The 17,547-nt window shown below is 38.8% G+C and overlaps 1 protein-coding gene across 1 annotated transcript in view; it reads right to left on the bottom strand.

Moving 5' to 3' along the window:
* Positions 1–17,547, bottom strand: part of tbc1d22a (TBC1 domain family, member 22a) — a 181,191-nt gene that overhangs the window by 121,054 nt on the left and 42,590 nt on the right. Inside the window, exons 7-8 of the mRNA XM_037696145.1 lie at positions 12,060–12,188; positions 5,188–5,253 (exon numbers count right to left, since the gene is read on the bottom strand). Coding sequence (XP_037552073.1) covers positions 5,188–5,253; positions 12,060–12,188 — 195 coding nt within the window. The remainder of the gene's footprint in view (positions 1–5,187; positions 5,254–12,059; positions 12,189–17,547) is intronic.

The raw sequence follows: 17,547 nt of genomic DNA, 5'->3' as shown, positions 1-17,547 counted from the left end.
ATATGCATTCTTTCAAGAAATGCTAGGTCTTTACGATATTTATTGCTTGAATGTAGCAGGATTAAGATTAACTGTCAGTGTTAATGTGTCTATTTACTTGTGTTTCTGCTTATAAATGTATGCCGAATTAAAAAAATTAATACGGTAATGAATAAAGAATAAGTAATGGAAATTGCAAACATTGTGGAAACGGTTAAGGCGTGTTTGAATTTTGAGCCGGACCTTTAACATCGTTCCATCGTCTATGAAACAGACAGGTTTGCTCCTCAGCTGAATACTTTTTGTTCATGAAAATAAAAGGTTCACGTAGAACTTTGTTCTGTGTTTTTGTGTTTGTGCGCTCCTCTTCCTCTGTGCACCTCCATCTACTTCTATACCTTTTTTTTTGTATGGCAAACACTTCCATCTTCGTTATGAGTGACTGTTTAATGCTGTCATGCTCGGTGAAATGAAGGAGGCTTGATGCTCGGCTTGTTTTTCTGCTTTGCAAATGGCTTCCCTCCCCTTCTTCAAAAGAAATATAAAAATATTTCTCATATCTAGTTGTACCCAACACATCAAGCCTTTTTCAGTTTTGGGGATAAGTCACTCTCTGAATAACCCCAAAGCTTTTACTCAAACAAAATATATTATAACCAAGGTAAGGCAGAAGGTGGTATTTGTGAGACTTTCTCCTCCATCTAACCTCCTCTTATCAAAGTAGAGGTACTGGCGATAGCAGGACGAGTAGGTAATGGGACTTTCTTTTCACGCAACTTCAAAAGCTGATATGCATATTTTACACTGAGCCGTTAAGTGAACCAAGGCCCACACCTTCTCTTACTGTGGGCACAGAGCCTTTAGTGTTCATGTGTAAAACAAAGGGGAGCTCAAAGACATTTTTTTTTAGGTATAACTACAAATTCTGCTGCTCTTTCATTGTTTTTGGATTCTTCTAACGGGAAGTCAGCTTTATTCTGTCACGTGTGTCAAACGGATACGACTTTATCCCATTTTAGATCAAGACCCCGACGAGTAAGATAAGGCTAATCTTTAAAAAGTGAAGAGGAAATTGGGACGAAGTCGGTGGTGAACGCTCGTCATTAATGCTTGCGCGCAAACAGAAAGAGGTCAAGCAGGAACACGGTTTAAACGCTCGAACAGATAAGAAATATGATCAAAACTGAGTTTAGCAGAGACAAACGAATAAAACAGAGGTGATATTCAGCCATGTGGGCGGAAAATGAATTTGGCGTCATGTCAACATATGGAGCCTTACTCTTGCTATAGTTTGTATTTTGTTGCCTTAAAGCCTGGGATTTATTTGCATTTCTTATTTGATTAAAAACAACAGTTTCACAAACAAAAACTTCAGATTAGAACTGAGAAAAGATTGTTTGAACTTTAACTAAGGTCCAAGTTAGGTGTCCTCTGTCCAAAGGACTTTTGTCCCACGTTAGAGGAAGAAATTTTGAATAATGCTTTCTTTATCTGACCCTTAAGTTTGATGGACGACCCTCTTTTGGCTGGTTTGACGTGGCAGCATCATCTCCCCATTTCCTAACAATGGATGTTGGTTCTCACTGAAATGTTCAAGGTTCTGTAAAATGTTTATTAAACAAACCAACAAACCCTATTCCATTCTCCGCTCCCCTGTTTCTGACCTGTGCGGAGTATTCCTTAGTCTTCATGTTGTCTCTTGCTTGGTGGTAGTCCATGCTACTTATATATACCAAGTAAGTATATATAAGTGCTGTATGTCGTCATTGTAAGTTCCCTATGATGAAATTAGTTTTCTGCATTTAAACCATGGCACCTAGGATACACCCAGGTGGAGCAGTGGGCAGCTATGTAAGCACCCAGGGACTAATTAGGGACTGGGCATCTTGCTCAGGGACACTGACATGTTGGAATGGCTGGGAGTCAAACTGAGACTTTCTGGTCCCAGGTCAGCTACCCTACCTCCAAACCATCTCGGCCCCGAGATGTAATACTACTTAGAAGTATTTCACTGGTTTTTCTTCTCCACATCATCTACCTGTCAAATTTAGAATTAATTTTAAGATTTTAGTCTTGACTTTTAGAGCTTTAAATGGACAGACCCCCCCCCCCCCCGCCACTACATCACTGGAATGTTGATTCCTTATTCTTCAGCCTGCACTCTTCAGTCTTCGGCGCTTAATTTCCTAAAGGTCCCCAAGACCCGGTTTAAAACTCGGGGTGACCTATCCTTTCAGTCCGTAGCCCCCCCAATGCCCTGCCAGTCTCTTCGTGTGGCCGCCTCTGCTGATTCCTGACATTTTTATTCAGACAAGCTTTTAGTTAAATGTACTTACTGCTTTCATCAGCTGTTCTGACAGTTTTCGTTTTATATTAAGCCTGTATCTGAATTTCCGTAAAGCACTTCATGTTTTTATCTATGAAAGGTGCTATATAAATAAAGTTTACTTACTTAATTACTGGTGTTGATTTTGGGTGTTGTTACAACAGGTGTTTATAATTTGATGCTTAGATTAACAACAGGTGAATCATTTAACTAATTATCTGGTTTCTAAAAGCAATGATTGGGGTTTCAAAGCAAACGGGCACTACTTTTCAGTATTTTTTGTTTTAAAACAGTTTTTTTTAGCTGATTTAACGTCATTAATCTGTATGGCAACAAAACAAAGACTACTAAGAGGGATGAATACTTTTGTAAGACTACATTTAAGGAGCGAGCTTGGTGAATGTTTCAGTACGTGCACTGGCTGCTTTTATTTTCCACGCAATAAGAGCAAAGCTGCTGCGTGGGGATGAGAGAAAAATCTGACTTCATCTACAGAGGAGGTGAAAAAAAAACAACATATTTACAGTAGTAGTTGTAGAAAAGCTGGTGTGGAGTCGTCCCTGTCTGATCTCATTTCCCTCCTCATGTCCCTGATTACAGTGCAGGATGTTGCCCTGAACTGGCAGTGGGAGGTGGCACTGCCTCAGGTACTGTGATCGTGAGCTAAAGTGCCTGTGTGCATACCGGAGTCTTCCCACTGCTGGACGCTGGAACGGTTTACACAAACACAAAGTGTATGCGAGGCTCGCTCACACCTCTGTGCAGAGGAACACACAGATCAGCCTGAAGTCTTGGACTTCTCATTAGCCTCCATCTCATAAGAATGTTCCGTTTTCTCCAACTCTGCGCCATTTCTGTGACACGTCTTTCTACAAGTGCTGTAATAACAACATGAGTCGTGTAAATATATTAAATCGGGTTCATTTTTGTATCAAGTCGCACTTTTGCGTTTATACAATGTACATCTTTTAATGTTTATTTGAACTAATGGAGGCTCGTTAACTAAAGAGTCAACATATCTTGTTAAGCGTAAAGCTGAAGAGGTTTTTAGGATAATTGTGTGAATGTTTACGAAGTGTTCACACTATCGTCATCTGTTTTTCTTCCGTATGTTTTTCGGCATCTTTCTCATTCCACAATCCTTGTGCTATTTCAACAAATCAGATATCAAAACATTCAGCTTGCTCAGGAGAAGGGTGCTATGACTTGAGCTTTTTCAAATGTTTAGCCTTTTCAGCCATTTTTTTTTTCCTCATAGAAAATAAACTGAGCTCGTTTTACATCCTACAAAATCTTTAGATCTGTTTACAACCTGTTACTGCTCCAGTGTTTCCTCTAGATAACTTGCCATGGCAGGGCGCTCATCTCGTCAAAGATGGACGGAGACACGTCCTGAGCTGCGCAGCGCTTTGTTTATACAAACAGCTTTATGTTGTTTTTTTGTTTGTTACTTTTTTTTTTGGGGGGGGGAGAGGTCAGCATGAGGGTTCAGCATGAGGGAAGAGGCTGCCTTTAGCTTTTTAGCTAATTGCGAACTGCTAGTTGTTGCTTTTCTGTTTATATTTATTATTATTATTATCCTAGTTTAGCGTTATGTCCGTTCAGCTTCAGCTTCTTTCATCTTCCTTGTGAAAATTTAAACTGTTTTCAGTTACTTTCAGCTAATTTCAGCTGGTTTTTCAGCCGTTTTGTGCTCCTTTCAGCTTCTTTCTGCTAACTACGACATTTTTGTGCTTCTTTACTTTCTGCTAATTTCAGCTTATTTATACGTTTCAGCTTTTTCTGCTATTACAGCTACTATTTAGCGATTTTATTCTAATTTTAGCTTTTTTCGGCTAATTCTACACTTTTTGCACTCATTTCAACTTTTATCAGTCTAATTCAGAAAAGACGTACTTTCTCCACTTCCGTCTGGTAATTTAAGCATTTTTCTGCCTTTTTAGCTACTTTTCAGCTGTTTTTTTTTGGTGTATGTGTGTGTGTGTGTGCGCGCGCGCGCGCAAATTTTTGCTTTTGTCAAATAATTTCCACTTTTTTTGCGCTCATTTCTGCTTCGTTAAGCCTAATTGGACAAGCATGTGTTTTTTCTGCTTTGTTCCGCTTGTTCTATCTTTTCAGTTACATTTTTAGCATTTTTTCTGCTGTTTCGGCTACTATTTAGCTCTTTTAATGCTAATTATATCTTTTTCAGCTCATTCCACATGTTTTGAGCTCATTTCAGCTCCTGCTGCTTCCTTCTAGTAGTTTAAGCTTCTTTTGGCCTTTTCAGCTACTTGTTAGTTATTTTTATAGCCAACTTCCTAATTTTTGTGCTAATTTCTGCTCATTTAAACCCAATTCTGCAAATATGTGTTATTTCTGTTTTCTTCTGCTAATTTAAGCTTGTTCTTCCATTTCAGCATGTTTTTTAGTCAATTTCAGCTGTTTTTCACACTGCATTTTCCCAGGAAATGCACTTTCTCTAGTTACTTAATATATCCCCACCAAAACAGCACCCATCTTAATGTGAAATGTTTTATTCAGAACCACAAACATAGCAGAACAAAGATATTAGAGAGAGTGTTGAACATGCAGAGTGAAATTTTAGCAGCAAAAATTACTTCTGTATTTGTGCATTTAATGTGTGCTTTCATAACAGTATCGTACAGTGTGCCAAAGCGAGGGGTTTTCCTTTTCAAAAGCCAAGGCAGACAAAAAACAAAATATTTCTACGGCTTAATTTAATTAATCCCATATTTCCTTTTACTGGATTTTTCCCCACTGCACTAAAACTTTAAATCAGTGTGATCCCAGGGTTAAGGTGATTAGCTGATCTGCCTTTAGGCAAAAGGGAAAACCCTGCTACATGAAGTGCATTGTGTGTGCTCCTGGAGGGGTCTCACCTCTTGAACAGAAGCTTGTTGAAAAAGAGGAATAAGAGGATTAGTTCTCGGTATGTCAATGTGAATCTGCAGAGAGAGAAAGGGAGAAAAAAAAAAGACAAACACGGAAGCAACGGGCAGGTTAGCACAGATCTGGCCATTACAGACGGTGACAGAAACAGAGCGACAGCAACAGTTAGTGGATTGGTGTTCTTGATTGAAGTCAGACTGGGGTTTCAGCGCTCTGAAATGGAAAGCAGCTGTGGTCTTCAGTGAGTGTGTGCATGAATGTGTTTGCATAATGAGGTGTCTCTGTGATCCGATGTGCTTGAAAGTGCCATTGTGTGCGTTTCTGCTTTAGTGAGACCACGTTTCCACCATTTCAGACTGTCTGACCCGCAGATGAACGACAACAGGCGGATAGATTCGTCAGAAGGGAGCCAGACGGATGCAGGGCAGCAGCTGGAGCCAAGCCAACTGAAATAGCCAGTAAGGGTGTGCACGCTTGTTACACAGAGCTGTAACCACTGTCCTATCTGCGGTGGACACCTTACCTCCGTCACCTTTGGCTGCTGCACCAAAGATTCAGGATTCATCCTAGGAATGTCTATTTGGATCTGACAGCAACATGAAGAAGAACCGTGTTAGACATGAAGTTGAAAATATTTCAGCATTTTTTTAAATAATCTAGAACCCTTTAATGTTCTGAAAAAAAAATCTTGACATGAGCACAGTGAAACCTAAACACTCGTCAGTTTAGCAACAGAACACAGCGAAGAAAATGAAATTAAAATGCATATGTTGAAAGGTCATGTGACCATTTGCAACGATTACAGTGATAACGGAGTTAGCCATACAGGCACACAGAAGATTCAGCAGCAGGAAGTGGCACCCCCATGGATTTGGATACAAAGGATGAATTGGTGCAGAATGGGGACGTACAGCTGTTGTGTCCTCTCCTTTGGTGAATCACGTGACAGCTGTTGTATCTAGACGTTGCTTTCTGGCTGTTTTGGTGCTGGGTTGAAGCTGATCTTAAACACGTTCAGTTTGGGAAAGATTTGGGACTTTGTTGACCAAAGGAGGACCTCAACACGATGCAGGCAGTTCATTGAATGGGTGTTGTCTTGTTAAAAAAAAAAATTTAACGCCAGGGTGCTGTCTCAGGAGAATGTCACTGATATGGAACGGGTCAATAAGGGTCAACTGAATCACTACTACAAGTGACCAAAAAGTCATATACATGGCTCGCCGTGTCATGATGTCAGGAATAATGCTGGTGTTTCTCCACAACATTGGCAGGCTTGGTTCTCACCCCTCAATGCCATCATTTGCACAAACGATGGAGATCTGTGGTAATGCAGACCCAATATTCTGTTCACATATGGCAACCACTAATCAGTCCTTGCCTGCAGGTAACGGCACCTCCAAATGTAGTCGTTTCTTCTCTGGTGTTAATGACAGCCTACACTTGGGGCAGTGAACTTGTAGTCCACCTGACGCCAGTCCTAAAGGCTGAATGCAGGCAGGCACGAAGTGTTGTAGAGTCCAATACCTGTGTCCCAATGGGAGATGTCATTTTGTAATACTTGGCTCCCAAAAGGATTTTTCATTGATGTGGTCTGTCTTTGTGAACTTTAACCTGTACAGCAAGTGTGATACCCACATACCTGTATACCCACTGGTTCAAACATCAAGCAACAGTGACATGTTTAGATACCTAGCCTCACAATGTTGTTCAGACTGGGCTGTTATATTATGATGAATCATGAGACATCTTCTGCGGCTGGTGACCCCCTCTCACACCAACTTTCAAAAGCAAGCACCTTAATCCTAAAAACAGGCATGTCACAAGACCAATAATGCAAGTTTAAGGTGCAATCCGTGAAATTAAATATGCAACCACTTTTTATTAAAAATGTGCATAGTGGATCAAGTGTATCTGCCTGCAGTTCAACGTCCAAAGACCGTGCAGCACTGCTCACTGATGGTTTTTCTTAATCCAACTGTATTATTCCAGCCTCTTGTCGAGTCCCGGAAAAAGAGAAAAGCAGCGACAACAAAAGCTTTTCACAAGCATCTGCTGAAGGGTAAGATGATTTGAGACGAATGAACACAAGTGTGTGTAAACTGTGATTTCATAAATAAAAGATATTTAAAAAGAACAGTCATTTCACCCTTTCAGTTTCAACACTACACATTTAAAAGTTTGTTAAAACCTAGAAAACTTCAAGAATATTAGAAAGCTAAAAAGAGTTTGTACCTTTGACACTCTTATTAATCAAATACATTCATATTCACTTTAGCAGACCAATTAAAATATTTTAAACACAAAGTCATTGTTTTTGAACCAGCTCCCAGGGCATTGCTTCTACAATTTATTAAATATTTTAAATGTAAAGTAAATATATATAGAAATATTGAATACTTCCTATGGGAAGTAGTCAATTAAAAAAATCACGTGGACCTAACTGATGGTTTGACATACAAATATGCATATTATAATAATTATACTGTACGCAAGCACATAAAAAAAAAATGAGAATATTGTAAAAAAAAAGTTCAATATTTTTTGTCAGTTGCTTCAGAAAGTGAAACTTTCATAGATTCATCACACAGTGTGAAATATTTCAAGCTCTTATTTCTTGTACTTTTAATGATTATGTTTAAAAAATAATAAAATAAAATAAAAACTCAGTGCATCATAAAATCAGAATATTACATGCTGTAGCCAGCTTTTGGTATCTTTGGCAGTGTGGGCAGGAGCCGAGTCCTGCTGGAAAATGAAATCAGCGTCTCCATAAAGCTTGTCAGCAGATGGAAGCATGAAGTCTCTAAAGCAGCGATCCCCAACCTTTTTTGTGCCACGGACCGGTTTAATGTCAGACAGTATTTTCACGGCCCGGCCTTTAAGGTGTAGTAGTGAAATACACAAAATAAAATAATACGACTGGCATAAAAAATGGTGTTTTCTAAATATAATAATTGTGAATCCACTGTGTATGCAACTTTATTAGCAGCATCCTCGTAACATCGCACCAACATCATAACGGCCTCCCAGCCCCACACTCTCTGGTCATTATAGTAAAGGTTAAACATGCCTTCAACATACGATACACCACAAAAACAAATATAAAGTGCATGAAAAATACAACTCACCATAACGTTAAATCAGTGGGAGCCCTGAGCTCGTTTCTCTGCAACGAGACAGTCCCATCTAGAGGTAATGGGTGACAATGACACCTGAAGTGTGTTGCTTATGTCCAGTCTGCTCCGTAATTTTATTTTGGCTGCCGTCACTGCAGAAAACCCTGCTTCACACAGATAGGATGTCGGAAATGGCAACAAGGTTTTCAGTGCTGTTGTGGCTATCTCGGGGTATTCTGCCATGACTTTAATCCAGAACACCGGCAGAGTTGTCTCAAACATACTTTTAAGACTGCCGTCATTTGCGATCTCCAGCAGTTCAGTAATGGATTACGTGTTACTCCACCCAGAAGCAGCCCCTTTAAGAAGGTAGCCATGTGACCGAGGCAAGCATCTAGACCTTGATCAAGAGTGAGTCATAGATAGATGTGGCAGAAAGAATCCAGTAATTCTTCTAAATAAAACATCGTTCAGAATCAGATGCTAAATAAAACTGAAATAATGTAAGTTAAGACTGTGCTGCCCGGTACCAATTGAGCCAAAGACTGGTACCAGTCCATGGTCCAGGAGATGGGGACAGTGGTGAAATCTACGTGATATGCGGGTGTACGGAGTATACCCACTAGAAAAGCTTAAGAATTTCAGTATACCCACTTAAAAGTGCCCAATGATACATGACATATTAGGCACGTGTTATTGATACGTTAAACGGCAGTTACAACGCTTCCATAACAATCTTTCTGTATTTAGCGCTCATTTATTACATTCGCTTATCCAGCAAATCATTGTATAATTATATACTTAATACTTGAACATGTTTTGCTTTGATACGGTTTTATAAAGTCTATAACATGTTTTTATTACAAAGCCAACTGTTGTACAAAGTTTGTCGTTCATTTATTCAAATATAAGAAGCATCAGAGAAATTTGGAAATATTCGATATGCTTAAAAATAAAAAAAATCAACGATTACAGTGTACTTTGTTTTCTAAGCACAGTATACGGCCCGACCGCGGTAAAACTAGTTTTACGTTGGACGTTGGACATTCGCACTCAGTGGCTTCATCGGTGTCCAACATCGAATGTAAAACTAATTTTACAACGGTATACCCACTACAAAAATGTAGACTACACCACTAGATGGGGACCACTGCTCTAAAATGTCCTGGTAGATGCTGCATTGACTGTGGACATCAGAAAACGCAGTGGACCAGCACCAGCAAAGGACATGAACCCAAACCATTACTGACTGTGGAGACTTTATTCTGGACTTCAAGCAACGTGGATTCTGGTCCTCTCCACTCTTCCTCCAGGCTCTGGGGCCTTGATCTCCAAATGGCATGAAAATTTACTTTATCTGAAAAGAGGACAGTGGACCACTGAGCAACAGTCCAGTTCTTTGTCTCCTCAGCAGGTAAGATGCTTTTGATGCCGCCTCTGGTTCAGAAGTGTATGGACTTGAGGAATGAGACATTTGCTGCTTATGTCCAGGAATTAATCAGCTGATTAGGGTGTGACACCAGGAGTTTAAAATATTGAACCTCGTTAAAATATTCTAATTTTCTGAGACACTGAATTTCGGTTTTTCATTATCTGTAAGCCATAATCATCAAAATTACAAGAAAAAAAGGCTTGAAATGTTTTTGAAATTATTGACAAAAAATGAACTTTTCGCAATATTTTACTTTTGAGATGCACCTGTATATACACAAACACACAAGCTGTTTGGGCAAGTTACCAGCAATACAAACAAATGTGTAAAAATATGAACAAACTCCAGAAACAGATGTATATACAAATGGACGATGCACCACAAAACATAAAGAAAGACTGTTTAAATCAATGAACACAAGATAAACAGGAAAAAGTATATGCATTCATATAGTCTATTTAAACCTACAAGGGGAAAAAATCAAACAGAATAAGAGAAACAAATCCAAACAAGTGATTGGCAAAAATATTTTAAAAATGCTTAAATTGACTGTCCAATCAAGAGTAAGCATAATCTGGTTGAAAACGAGAGAAGACATGATCCAAACAATCACAAAAACAAAGTGTGCCAGCTTTCTGGCACTGTGAGGAAATCAATGGAAACATTGATGGAATATGAAAATTGTGCATTTTGCAATCGACAACCCACTTTCATATTTCTCATCAGCTTGACATGAACTGAAAGTAGGCAAATGGTAAAAATGAACACATGCAGGTGGAAAAATTAAAATAAATCGAGAGGTAGAAGCAGTAAAGGTAGATGTGCTCATAACCATTGGAAAGTGCCCATTTAGGCAGCTCTTTGAAGCCGGCTGTCTTCTCTGAGCAGAGCTCGACCACACTCGTCTATCAGTAACACAACCAGACTCAGGAAGAAGAGGAAGAATGAGAAAATAGCACAATAGAAAAGGATCATAGGAAGCATTTTTTTTAATAACTGGGACCAAGAATAGGAAAGGATTCTCAAAAGAATACCTTCAGAGATTGAACACAACTAAAACTAGTATCTGATCACATGCCTATTAATTGTATCAATAGTTTGATTGGACCTCCTTTAACTGACACACAACTTCACACCACACTGCTGAGGACAGACAAGCATACCATTTGGTTCTAATACATTGTAAAGTCCCCAGACCAGGGGTGGGCAACAATTATTTCAACAAGATATTTAAAGCAATCTAATTATGTTTAATTTTCCAAGCTTTATCTTGTAACATAATTAGCATACTTGATAAAAATGTGTCTTCCCAATATGTTTTAATAAGGCATTCTTCCTGTAACCTGGCTTTAAGATTCATTCTAGTTCTGGAAACATGACTAAAAGAAAGTTATAGCCAGTATTAGTTCAGTGGTTTTTGATACATTCATCCAAGAAGTTGAATTAAAACTTATCCTGATGCTCGCGCAATACAGGTAGAAAAATCTAACAAAAAACAGTCAGGTCCTCTGGATGGAGATTTCTTGTTGAAACGTTTCGTCTTTTATCCAAAAGACTTTGTCAGTCTGATAAGTTGCAATAAACTCAGTCTTATAAATGGCACCTTCTCGTAGTGGATCAACCAGTTTGCTGGTGACAGCCAAGACTAGCTGTTCACACGACAAAGGAGGACCATCAGCCTAATGACCGATCGTTAGTGCCATGTTGGCCGCTTGCTATAAACAGAGGGATGAGTGATACTAGAAATAACAGATTTTTTTGTTTTTTTATGAAAAAAATGCTGGTTTTCATCAACTTATTTAATAGTTGTATTCTTTTCAATTAAGAATATGAAGGGCCAGATGGAAATCATCCAAGGGCAACTTTTAGCCCCAGCCATATGTTGCCCACGTCTGCCTCACTGACACCATTTAGTCATAATTTGATTAAATCATCGTCTTATGATCAATAAAACACCAAAAGGGATATGTGTAGCCATACCCGTCTCTCCTGTGAAGAAAGACAACTTAAATCCATCATCAGCACAACAATGACCAAACTGTGAAAAATAATCCCAATTAACAGACACTGTAAAACACTCGAGTTTCTTGTTCATGACCTGAAAGATCAGAGCTCATTTTATGACAAAACTGTGCTGTTCAATATTGTCTGGATGGTAATAATGTTACAACCAGTCATCAGTGTAGATTCACAATCATCCAGATCATGGTCATTCTAGGCACTTTAATCAAAGGCAATTGAACTTCAATCCAGAAGTTCAGTCTTTTTCTCTTAAAGCTTCTACCTAGTTCATGGTATGCGATTCAGTTTTTACCTGTCTGTAGGTGTCTTGATGGTGTTCTTCATTGTGCGAGTCGTAGTATTGCTGAATGAAGCCAAAATATTCTTGTCTCTTTCTTTGTAGAACACTTTCTCTCCTTTCAGCATTGGCTGGTAGATAACCCTGATGGAGTGGGAGAGAGAAAAAAAAATACTGATTTGTCTGGTAATTCTATTTAACCTGTTCTACATTTTGATATAATTGTGTTTTAAATTATATCGTACAGTTCAGTGCAAGTGCGGAACCTTAATTGAAGCAGTGGGGCTTTGTTATGAAGTGAAGTTGTGGTTGGAAAAGAAAAATGTCTTGGTAGTTTTCAGTGCCAGTTGCCTGGCAACTCATCTTTGGACAGAAAGTGATAGCACTTTCCAGTTCTTATGCTAAGCTAACCAACTAAACAGGTATAGCATAGGCACTGACAATTTCTCTGGGGGGAGTGGTAGTGCAGAGGTTAGAGAAGGTGGGTCTGTGATTGGAAGGTCACCAGTTCGACTCTCCAAACAGACAAGATCAACATGTGGATGGGAAGCGTGAAACATCCACACCTGCCTCCTCCATCATTTGCCCCACTTTGGGCCCTTGAGCAAGGCCCTTAACCCCCACCATCTGCTCCCCCAGGCACTCTAGATAGCAGCTCTCTGCTCCACACAGAGGGCTGTGGTAGCTCAGTGGTCTGTGGTTGCACCAGGAAGGGCATCCGGCGTAAAAACAATTTCCAGTTCTTTGTGCAAGTTAGTGCACTGTAGTGGTGGAGTGATTACAATAACCAGAAAGTTTTACAGAAAAGAAACTTTAAAAAGTAATTGTGTATTAGAGAATGGATACCTTTTGGTAGCATGCATGCATTGAAATGTTCATAGTTTGTAGGTGGGCAATGTTTATATATATTTTATTACAGGTCATTTTTCACCAACAGTTTGTGCTCATTTATTTGAGCTATAATAATTATTCTACAATATATAAAGATAGGTGGCACAGTTGGTTGAGCTGTTGCCTCTCAGCAAGAAGATCAATGGTTCAAATCCCAGCAGGGGGCCTTTCTGGGTGGAGTTTGCATGTTCTCTCTGTACATGCATGGATTTTCCTCCCGATTTCCTCCCACAGACCAAAAACATGCATGTTAAGCTGATTGGTAACTCTAAATTGTCCATAGGTGTGAGTGAGAGAGTGAATGGTTGTTTGTCTCCATGTGTCCCTGTGATGGACTGGAGACATGTCCAGAGTGTCCCCCGCCTCTTGCACAGTGACTATGATATGGGCCCCAGTGACCCCGTGACCCGACAAAGAAGAAGTGGGTAAAGAGGGATGTATGTATGGATGTATGCATGTATGGATGGATGCATGTATGTATGGATGTATGGATGGATGTATGGATGTATGGATGTATGGATGGATGTATGGATGTATGTATGTATGGATGTATGGATGTATGTATGTATGTATGGATGTATGGATGGATGTATGGATGTATGGATGTATGGATGTATGGATGTATGGATGGATGTATGGATGGATGCATGTATGTATGTATGGATGTATGGATGGATGTATGGATGTATGGATGTATGGATGGATGGATGGATGTATGGATGGATGTATGGATGGATGCATGTATGTATGTATGGATGTATGGATGGATGCATGTATGTATGGATGGATATAAAAGACATGGAGGTTGGTAGATGAAAAGTTATTTTGTTTTAAATGCCCTTCCTGGGTTTAATTATGGAACTAAACTCCGCAGAGAAAAGCAAAACGTGACTTTTCATAGAAACTGCTGTGTCTATTTGTTTATTTGAGAAAGTATTAATGAGCCTTTATTTTGAAACTTGGTTTAAAGTCTTGCTCTGAAGGATTTATTTATTTATTTATTTATTTTTTTTTTTTTTTGCAAACCAGACTAGAACTAATGGGATTAAAATCTGAAAAATATAAAAGTTTCTGCTAAATGACCACGTTTTGTGCTTCTCAAGGGTCATCATCCCTTGTGCGTCTGGCACTGAGTTTTTCGGACATATTTTGTGAACGTGTATTTGTAGAAGAGTGTATCCCCTTTGCTCAGTCAGGCTTACACAATGAAGAGAAAGCCAAGTTCAAACTGAAGAACAAATGTGGAGTAAAAGTGGAGGGTTCTAAAAACATGCCCGTGGGATTAAAAACTAGTTTGTCTAACTTTGTAGTTCATAAAAGACACTTTACATTTTTTTCTATTGAACTCTTATTTTGATAAAGTCTCAAAAATCTGCAATAAGCTTTTAAAAAGGTGTGATGGACAGGTCTCCAGTCCATCACAGGGACGCATGGAGACAAACTACCATTCACACTATTACTCACACGTAGGGACAATTTAGTTACCAATCAGTCCAGCATGCATGTTTTTGGTCTGTGGGAAGAAACTGGAGTACCCAGAGAAAACCCATGCATTCATGGAGAGAACATGCAAAGTCCACCCAGAAAGGTCCCGGGCCAGGATTTGAACAGGTGACCTTCTTACTGAAAGGCAACAGCTCAACCAACTAATCCACCGTGCTGCCCAATGTTCTTATCCTAAACAAGTAAATGTGTTACCCACATTTTACTCAATACATAGCAAGCATATCAAAGTAGTGATAAAATTAAAATATACAAGAGAAAAATTGCTGGACCAAAGTTGTTCTTAGACAGAAGTCTTGTGTTATTAAGTCCAGCAAATTTGCTCCAATCTGTCCAACAGTTCTTAAAATTAGCATCTGACCAGGTTGCAAATGTTGGCGACGAGCTGGAGAACGGTAATCACTCATGAGTTTCAACTTCTGATGAAAGTCAGAAAGACTTGAATTTGAAAATGTGCCAAAGAAAATTATGCTATGAAAACCTTTTCTCAATTTAGCTTTGTAAACTCTGGAGCCAAATTCTGGAGCCACCTGTACAGTTTCTCTTTTGACAGAAAGCATCTTAGGCTACAACTTCAACGTCCAGGTTAACAAAAAAAACATGCCAATAATAAAATATTATTCATCAATTTTCATTTAACAAGTGTAAGCTAAATCAAACTTGGGATCTGTTGACAAAGTGGGCACCAAGCGGGCTAAGTCAGGAATAATGGTAAAGTAAATGGTAAATGGACTGTACTTATATAGCACCTTTCTATCTTTTCAAGATACTCAAAGCGCTTTACACGACAATCTGTGTCCTCATTTACCCATTCAAACAACACTACTATATCTATACCAAAAATAATCAGTGCTTTATAACATTCATACACTGATGGGACACATATCGGAGGGGTTCAGTGTCTTGCCCAGGGACAATTCAGCATGTCTGCTGGTGGAATTGAACCCCCCACGCCCCCACCAATAACTCTCGCAATGGAGGACAACTGCTTTAACCACTCAGCCAGAGATGCCCCATAATGTGAGTGAAGGTGTGCAACTTAACATTGCACACGGCATAGAATTTGGTTTTTATAAGGTATACACATGAAAATTGCTATAGTTTCAAAAATAGGCTAGTGAAAACAGTTGTGGTCGTGCTGGTTTATTGGTCGCAAACACTCTGAGTTTTGTGAAAACTGCCATTGATAACTTGCTTTTTCCCCCACAAGTTGAGTTGCCAACTAGTCTCAAATAGTTAGAGCCTAGTAAGATACTATGCTAAGCCTGTCTAAATCCAATATTTTTAGGATGATGTGAACAAGTGAGTATAAAAACGTACTGATCATTGGAGTTTCCAGTTTTAAAACTACAAAGAGGCACCAAAAATAGTTCCTTTAAAGGTGCATTAAAATTTGCTATGATAAGAAAATGGTGTTCAATGGGTCTACGATGCATTAACAAGGTACACAATTTGTGTCTGACTAAGCACAAGTGTAATGGCAAGCTGGGACCTTCAATGAATTGAAGACTCGCGAGGTGGAGCAGTTTCTTCATTGTCTGGACAGATCCAGAGACCTCCAGTACAGATATTTTGGTTTCCTTTGAGTAATAAATTGAACCTCTAATCTCTTCAGAAGTCTTAGTGTTGTGTGAATGTCAGTGATAGAAAAAAAAAGTTGTCATTTAAATGTGATGTATGAAAGGGTTTCTAAATGTGGATACTGCGCAAATGACTACTCTATCAGTCGTGTTAGTTTAGTGTTTTTAGGTTTCATTTGTTTTATCACAGGACCGAAGCTCTGCACTCGAGTGTCATTATGGCACTTGATCCAGTGCAATCTACTGAAGAGGACCATGATACGGGGCTGAAAGCTTCTAAAAACAAACCAGTGGCTTTCGTGTTTTATCTTTTTGTTTCAGCTGCTATTCAAGGTCAAGGCAAAAACTCCCCATTAATCTTAGAAAGAACAGTTCCATGTAAATCTTTTAGCCAGCAGATGTCTCCTCATTAGTCCGTCTGTCTGTTATACGTAATAGTCATCACTTTTAATCAAAAGAGAATGCATTTGGCTGCAGATCAGACACATCTGAGAGCAGCTCTGTTTGAAACTCTCTTTTATGAACCAAATTAATCAACCAACGCTGTCATGGACTTATTATTGGAAAAAGACAGAGAAGCCCAGTATGCACAGACGCCTTTAATTTTGGTTCAAATTTTCCTGTATCTTAGAAATCCACTTGCCATTTTTAATCTAGACACCAAACAAACAAGCACAGTCAGTTTTGGGCAACTGTCTAAAGAGAAGTCAATAAGAATAGCAACATAGTGTTGCTTATTCTTTAATGATTTTTGTTTTCTCTTCCAGACTTGATGAGATTCAAAGGACTCTAGATGAATGCTTGTCGCACACGACTCTTTTGCTTGAAGACATCCCAGCAGACAAACAAACAGGTCAACAAATAGAACAAAGAGTACTTACTGTTAAAGAAAAAAAAGTTCTGTTATCTAGGAACCATTGTTCTTCTCACTCGTTTCTCATGACATAGGAACATCTTTTTTTGTTTAGTCCTTATCAGCACATTCATCAGTACAGTAGTCTCTCGATTATCGCAAAGGTTACGTTCCAGACACCACCGCGATACGTGAAAAACCGCAAAGTAGAAACACAAGATTTATTTTAGTATTTATATATATATTTTTAGGCTTTATAAACCCTTCCCACACTCTTGCAATGCTCTAAACTCTTAAACCTACGTAATTTTAACAACATATGTACATGTACTGTTAGGCCTTTCGCGATGAGCAATAAATCAATTAATCGCATGATAAATGAAAATTATCAACCTCATTTTCATTTATCCTGATGCATAATCAATAATCCAGGTATAAAAATCTAAAAAAAAAAAAAGTTAAGTCTGGTCCTCTGGGCAATAATTTGCCATTAATGCCAATAATTTGACAATAATTACTAATTATTGTCAAATTTCAAACAATATTATTGTTTATCGCAATAATTTCTGACAATTAATCACCCAGCAAAATTTGTTATTGTGACAGGCCTATGTACTGTACTGCAAAGTTTTACTCACCAGCTCTAAAGAACAGCAGCTTGGTTCTGGTTCTGCAG

This window comes from Nematolebias whitei, chromosome 22 (genome assembly GCF_014905685.2).
Source record: "Nematolebias whitei isolate Nwh7 chromosome 22, NemWhi1, whole genome shotgun sequence".
In the NCBI taxonomy this organism is placed as follows: Eukaryota; Metazoa; Chordata; class Actinopteri; order Cyprinodontiformes; family Rivulidae; genus Nematolebias; species Nematolebias whitei.
Note: the sequence above shows the minus strand (reverse complement) of the source record. Positions and strands in the feature narration are given on the sequence as shown.